Source organism: Myotis davidii, unplaced genomic scaffold (genome assembly GCF_000327345.1).
Source record: "Myotis davidii unplaced genomic scaffold, ASM32734v1 scaffold274, whole genome shotgun sequence".
Lineage (NCBI taxonomy): Eukaryota > Metazoa > Chordata > Mammalia > Chiroptera > Vespertilionidae > Myotis > Myotis davidii.
The window spans coordinates 2,215,637-2,222,896 of NW_006285613.1; the positions used below are offsets into that span (position 1 = coordinate 2,215,637).

Consider the following 7,260-nt stretch of genomic DNA (forward strand, 5'->3'; position numbering starts at 1 on the left):
CCCCTCCGCCCTCCCGTGGGCGGCACTGCGGCTCTTGGGGCTTTTCCTGCCCCCCATGAAAGGACCAGAACATGGCTGTCCTGGAGCAGCCCCGGGGCGGTGAAAGGTGGAGAGGGGGTGCACGTGGCCCAGCTCCCTCGCCTGCCAGGGGGGAGCTCTGAGCCGGGGTCTACACCTGCTGGTTCACCCGGCTTGGTGACACACCCTCTCCTGGCTGTCTCCCCTGCCTGTGTCACCTCCCCACTCCCCAACCGGTTTCCTTCACCTCCAAATAAATGACCTTTGTTTTGGGGTCTCCTGAGAACCCCAGCCTGAGGTGCCCCCACCCCTCCCTGGAAACCCCGGAAGCTTCGGAGAGTCCCTGACAGCTCATTTGTCTCGAGAGATTCAGAGCTGGGTCCGTGGGGCCGCAGGGACCCGAGCTGGGAGCCGTGCCGGAATGGGCGCCTGTGGGCCGCGTGGAGGGGCGGTTTCAAACCTCCGGGAGATTTCACTGGAAAGGAGGCGAGGACTGCGCTGGCGACGGGGTGATCAGGGAGGAAAGTGCGGAGAATGTCCGGCTGGTCGATGCGACCTTGGCTGAAGCACCTGGTTTTCATTCACTTTATTCTTCGCACGGTCTCCCCGGCCCCTCGGCCTTGGACTTGGTCTTTGGGAACCTGGAGTCAGGACTCGTTCTCGATGGTTTCTACAGGGGGTCAGAGAGCAGGGGTCGGGGAGGGATGCGGTCGGCCGAGGCCGGCAGGAGAACAGGGCCCTGAAGCCCTCGAACCCGGGCTCGCAACCTCTCCTGTGCACCTGAGGCAGGTGGGCAGCAAGGGACAGGGACACGCAGGTCCTGGGCTCCACGTCCTAGAGATTCGATGGCAGGTCAGGACCAGGCCCGGGAACGTGGGCTCCAAGTCTGGCCAGGAGGTTCAGGTGTGGGGCGCATGGAGGCCGGATCCAGAAGTTCTGTCTGGAGCTGGCTGTCGGGGGCCTTGGAGGTTCCTGTCCCACAACTGGGCCTTCTCTGCCATCTCCCAGGCCTGAGGTTACATCTACAGCTCGATTCTGCTGAGGCCAAACTGAGGCCCAGAGCGGTTAGAGATTTTCCCAGTGCCACACAGCAGGGAGGCTCCAGCCCTGCAGGTGACGGACGCGGCAGGCTCCCTTCCCTGACCCCTGCTCTTCCTGGGGAGACACGAGTGGGGCTGGGGCCTGAGCCACCCCGGCCCGGAGACCAGGCGGCCTCCTCTGACTGACCACCCTCTGCCCGCAGTGACGGGCGGGCTGGAGTCCCGCGGTGCCCTCCGCAAGATGAGCGACCTGCTGGAGCTGATGGTGAAGCGCATGGACGCACTGGCCAGGCTGGAGAACAGCAGCGAGCTGCACCGTGCTCCCGGGCACGGGCACGGGCACGGGCACTCGGCCCTGGACAGGTGAGGGGGCATGGAGCGGGGGAGGGGTGGGCCCAGGTGTGCAGCCTCGAAACGCACTCCTAGAGCTCAGCGGGGGAGGGGTGCATCGGCCACCCCCTTTTTTATTCTGGAGAAACTGTAAGAATACAGAGAGCCCCACGGTCATGAACCCCGAGCGCCTTCTGCGTCCTCGGGTTCGACAGCGTTAACACTGTCAGGTCGGTGGCCCGTCTTTCCTCCTTTTTAATAAAACATCCCGGGTGGAAGCTGCAGGGCCTTTCCTGGCCTTGGAGCGAGGCTTCCAGCGCCTTCTCAGTGCGTCACACCTGCGTTCCCAACACCCGCGCCTTCTCCGTCACAGGGTCGCAGGCCACAGGGCGCGGGGTTACAGGTCCCACAGGCGGCGTCCCACCTGCGCTTTCCCTTCCGCGTTGCAGTTTGGAGCTCTGTCCATTTTTTCTTTTTTTAAGTGTTTTATTGATTTCAGAGGGGAAGGAGGGGAGAGAGAGAGAGAGCGGAATATCAAGACTGGGAGTCCTGCCCCCCCCCCAGGCGGGGCTTTCGGGGAGGTACTGGGCCCCACCACCCCCGGGAGATGAGCTGCGCCCGATCTTTCGGACCCTGGGGTCCCTTGGGAGGTGGTTCGCTGTGCGTTCTCACTGCTGGAGAGTCACCGGCCCTGGGAAAGGCTGTCCCTCAGCCAGGGTGATCTGCTGACAGTGTGCTCCTGCTAAACACTGTGAAATCCGCACTTGGAGACAATTTGCAGCAAAGCTCTGTCTCGGCCAGCGTGTGTGATGTAAAAGCTGAAGCCCCAGGCCTTTCCGAAGAGACAGGCGGGAAGGGAGAGGGAGACAGAAACATTAGTGATGAGAGAACCGTCTGTCGCTGCCTCCTGCTCGCCCCTCTACAGGGATGGAGCCCGCCACGTGGTCCTGTGCCCTAACCGGGAATCGAACCGTGACCTCCTGGTTCATAGGTCGACGCTCAACCACTGAGCCACGCTGACAGGCCCGCCAGAATTTAGAAGTTTGTGTAGAGGCACATTCAGTGTGTCTCTGGGTTTCTTCCTGGCTGGCCTGCCCCTCCCTCCCTGCCCTGCCCTCCCTCTCCTGGGGGGCGGGGAGCACACACCACCTCCCAGCTCCAGTCCGGGAAATAGTGACCTCCATCATGACCAACAGAGCCCACGAGCCCACCGGCAGAGCCATGATTTCAGGAACAGGTGCTTCTGGCTCCGGAGAGAGACAGCGGGAGTGTCCCGGGCTTGCTCCCTCCTCCCCACGGTGTTGCTGGGCTGCCTCTGGGATCCTGGGCGCCTCAACCCGGGCGCCCGCTGCTGTGGGCGCAGAATCGGGAACACGGTCACCCCCTGACCTGGCAGTTCACCCTGGGACTCCGTCTTAGGAAGACTTTCCTTCAGGGCCAGTTCTTTCCCTGGTGCTCATTGTGGCCTTTTCAATAGCGTTAGGAAGTTCGAGCCGCGATTTCAGTGCCCACGGCGAGGGGGCGGTTAGACACAGACGGACGGCACCTCCGCTCAGTGGGCGTGGGCAGCCATCCGCAGACAAGCGTGTTGATGGGGAAATGCAGGGATTTTTTCCTTTTTCAATCCTCACCAGAGGACATGTTTTTGTTGATTTTACGGTAGAGAGAGGGGAGGGGAGAGAGAGAGAAACATTGATGTGAGAGAGAAACATCGATCGGTGGCCTCTGTAAGTGCCCGTCCGGGGATCAAACCTGCAACCTACGTATGTGCCCTGACTGGGAACTGAACCCTCAACGGATTGGTGTACGGGGACGATGCTCCAGCCAGCTGAGCCACCGGCCAGGGCAGAGATGCGGGGATTTTAATGGGAAGGGAAAATGTGAAGAAAGCAGCTACGTACCTAGCAATTGTAGGGTTGGGTCACATAGTGTGTAAAACTGAACAAAAATAAAACACACAGAAAAAGACGGCAGAAAGTGGACATGTCAGAATTCCTGTCTGAGGGGCATGAGATAAGGCGTTTCCCCCAAAAAAATTTTGTTCTGAAAAGAAGCTTTATGTAAAAACTCAAAAATGCTTCTAAACTCCCCCAGCCCAACTCCAGCTCTGTTCCCATCAAAAGTGGGAAGATATCTATCATCTATTATCTATCATCTATCTATCTGTTATTTATTATCTATAATCTATCACCTATTATCTATCTATCATTTATCACCTATCATCTATCCTTTATCTATCAACTATCTATTATCTATCATCTATCATCTATTTATCATTTATCATTTATTATCTATCATCTACCTATCATTTATCTATCATCTATCATCTATCATTTATCTGTCATATATTATCTATCAACTATCTATTACCTGTCTATCATATATCATCTATCTATCATTTATCATCTATCATCTATCTGTTATCTATCTATTACCTGTCTATCACCTATCTATCTACTGGCACATGTAGGCATGTGTGTATGTATATTTCCTGGTGCGGACAGGAGCCATCTGGGTTCTTGCTGGGGGAGGGGCTGGCAGGCTTGTGGTCATCTGTTTGGAGCCCCCACAGCACTGGGGGCTGTGGATGGGGGTGAAGGTGGGCCAAGAAGGGAGCAGTGAAAACGCAGGGAGGGGGTTCCCTCTGTCTGCGGGCACTGGTGCGGGAGTCTCCATGTTTTTAAAGGAAAGTGCTCAGTTTCATAATAAAATAACTCCCAGCAAGCACGGTGGCCAGCTGTGCAAAAATCGATCCCCCGTTAATTGAATGTAACCCTCACATCATGGGAGGAGCTGGAGATGAACCCTCCTTCCCCGGGCGTCCTGGGCGCCAGCTCCTCAGGGGCCAGGGGAAGGCCGCTGGCTCGCTGATTGCCTCGCCGGCTGGCCAGAGCCTGGCCTGGCTTTCTTTACTTTCCAAGTAAGAAGGGATCCTTGCGGGGGGATTTCTGGTGCTTAGTAGGTGTGCAGGCCAGGCCTCACGCGCCGAGAACACAGGACTGTGGTGCAGCTGCAGTGGACGGGGCAATGCAGGCCCAGTGGGTCTGGCTTCCGCCTTCTCGGGCCAGTTCCCTCCTTAAAGGAGGGGCGGTGGGGCCTGCAGGTACTGAGGTCCCGTCCAGCTCAGAGCTCCTGGGTTTGGGCGGGCTCTCTCCCGTGCCCCACGGAGGGCAATGGGAAGGGTTCGGGCCCAGCGAGGGGTGGGGCAGGGCGGTGTCAGCAGATCGCCAGCCGTGGCGCTCCCCCTCGCACCCAGCCCGGGCTGTGTGTGGGCCGCCATCTCAGTCTGATTGGGGCCATGGGGGGCACCTTTATGGGAGCGAGGCCCTACCCAGGTCTGCGGTTCCCAGAGGAAGGACGGGGCTCCGGCAGGGGAAGGGCCCAGGTCTCACGGCTGCGACTTTTATTCTTTTTTTTTTTTTAAAGCTTCTCCGAGACGGAGCCTAATCTTACTGTATTTGAAAATAGAAAGCGGCCGCGTGCTCGGTCCAGTGTAATAATAGTCACGCCGGGAGCTCTGTGTGAACGGGCCGAGCTTGTGAAGTCAGACAGCTGCCATCTGCACCATTTCAAGCCGACCCACTGGTGTGCTTTACGCAGGGCGCTTGTCGAAGGGAAACTGCTGAAGCCCCCCAAAAAGTCAAGTGCTCGGCTCTGCGGCTGGATCTATGCCACTGCCTCTCGGGGGCGGGGTGGCGGCTGTAGGCGGGATGAGGCAGCATCTATTGAGTGCCTGCTGCATGCGGAGCATCTTACATTCCGCCCGAGGGCTGAGCCTTACCACCGCCCTGCGAGGTCATTGAGGTTGTTCAGGTTTTATAGGAGCCGGCCCCTGGGTTCAGAGAGGTTAGGTGACTTGCCCAAGGTCACACAGCTGTCCGGTGGAGCCAGGATTTGAATCCAGGGCCTCTGACTCTGAGACCCTCATTCTTTCCAGTACATCCCGGATAACGTGCGAGTCACTGACCGAGGGTGACGGATTAAAAACCACTTTATTTCTTTTATTTTTTTTGTTTTGTTTTTATATTTTTATTGGTTTCAGAGAGGAAGGCAGAGGGAGAGAGAGAGAAACATCAGTGATGAGAGGGAATCATTGATTGGCTGCCTCCTGCATGCCCTGCACTGGGGATCGAGCCTACAACCCAGGCTTGTGCCCACAGCTGATGCTCTATCCACTGAGCCAAACCGGCTAGGGCTCTTCTTTTTTTAAAAAAATATGTTTTTATTGATTTCAGAGAGGAAGGGAGAGGGAGAGAGAAACATCAGTGATGAGAGGGAATCATTGATTGGCTGCCTCCTGCACACTGAGGATCGAGCCCACAACCTGGGCACGTGCCCTGGGCAAGAGAAGCATTTGTCTTTTAACTCTCTTCTCGCTCTTGTTTGTAACTCACGGGAGACGGTTGTGGGTTGAATCGTGTCCTCCAGGAAGTCACGTTGAAGTCCGAACCCGCAGTCCCTAAAGGCGGGATCTGATTTGGAAATAGGCTGGTGTGGCTCAGTGGTTGAGCGTTGACCTATGAACCAGGAGGTCTCCCAGTTCAAGTCCCAGTCAGGGCACATGCCCGGGTTGTGGGTTCCATCCCCAGAGGGAGGCATGCCAGTCAATGATAGGAGGCAGCCAATCAATGATTCCCTCTCACCATTGACGTTTCCCTCCCTCTCCCTTCTCTCTGAAATCAATGAAAGTATAGGGGAGAAAAGATAAAGGCAATACGGCCTTTGCAGACGTCACTAAGACCAGGACGTCCTGGCTCTGGCTGGGCCCCGACCCCTGACCCAGAGACGGGTGTCCCTAGCAGAAGGGGAAGTTTGGACACAGGGGAGGCTGAGTGAAGACAGAGAGGGGCTGATGCAGCCACAGCCCAGGGTCTCCAAACCCAGAGGAGGAGGGGAGGGGTTTTCCCAGGTGGACAATCCTCCTTCATGGACGTAGGTAATTCCATTATGAGGGGCAATAAAGACCCAGTTCTTGTAAAAGGATAAACAGGAGCTTAACTGCGGGGGTCTGCGGACAAGGTGAGAATCAAAGGGAGCCGAGTTAATGGGCTCAGAGTGGCAGGCGGCTCCCGGAGAGGCCGGGGTCTCCCCGCACTGAGGGGCCGGGCCGGGCGGGCAGAGCGAAAACCGGGAGCGCTGGCCCCGAGGTACACACTGCGCGCCGGCCAGTGAATTCTCCCAGATAAAGGCCACGCCAGTCTTGGTGGTGGGTGGAGGGCCATGATGTTTGTGGCAGGAAATACGTCTCAGACCCTGGGAGGTGTTTGTTCCTGGGACCTGACAATGACCTCCTGGCGGGTTAACAGCGGGCAAGGCCCCAGCTGCTTTGGGGGAGTTATCGGGGAGACGGGGTCCTTCCGGGAGGAGCTGCGGGAAGACCCAGGGCAGCGGGCGCTGGGAGGGGGGTGTCCCCAGGAGGCCCCTGGACTTCTGCTGGCCTAGTTTGTTTTAAAATATGTTTTCATTGATTTCAGAGAGCGGCAGGGAGAGGGGGAGGGAAGGAGAGAGAGTGAAAGAGGGTGAGAGAGGAAGGGAAAGGAAGGGAGAGGGTGAAGGAGGGGGAGGGAGAGAGAGAGGGAAGGAGGGAGAGGGAGACAGAAACATCAATGATGAGAGTCATGGACCGGCTGCCTCCTGCACGCCCCACACTGGGGATGGAGCCCGCAGCCCAGGCTGTGCCCTGACCGGGAATCGAGCCCTGACCTCCTGGCTCATAGGTTGACGCTCAACCTCTGAGCCCTGCGGCCGGGCCTTCCTGGTTTTTGAAGGAATTTCTCAGGCTGCCTGGGCCTCGGGCACTGCCCTGCTGTCCCGTGCAGACAGGACTGGCCAGGTGGGCCCGGCGTGTGACCAGTGTCTGCGCGCTGCGTGC

At 57.7% G+C, this 7,260-nt stretch overlaps 1 protein-coding gene across 1 annotated transcript in view; it reads left to right on the forward strand.

Moving 5' to 3' along the window:
- Nucleotides 1-7,260, forward strand: part of MGAT5B (mannosyl (alpha-1,6-)-glycoprotein beta-1,6-N-acetyl-glucosaminyltransferase, isozyme B) — a 54,476-nt gene that overhangs the window by 12,073 nt on the left and 35,143 nt on the right. Inside the window, exon 3 of the mRNA XM_015559220.1 lies at nt 1,262-1,421. Within this exon, the coding sequence (XP_015414706.1) occupies nt 1,262-1,421 (160 nt within the window). The remainder of the gene's footprint in view (nt 1-1,261; nt 1,422-7,260) is intronic.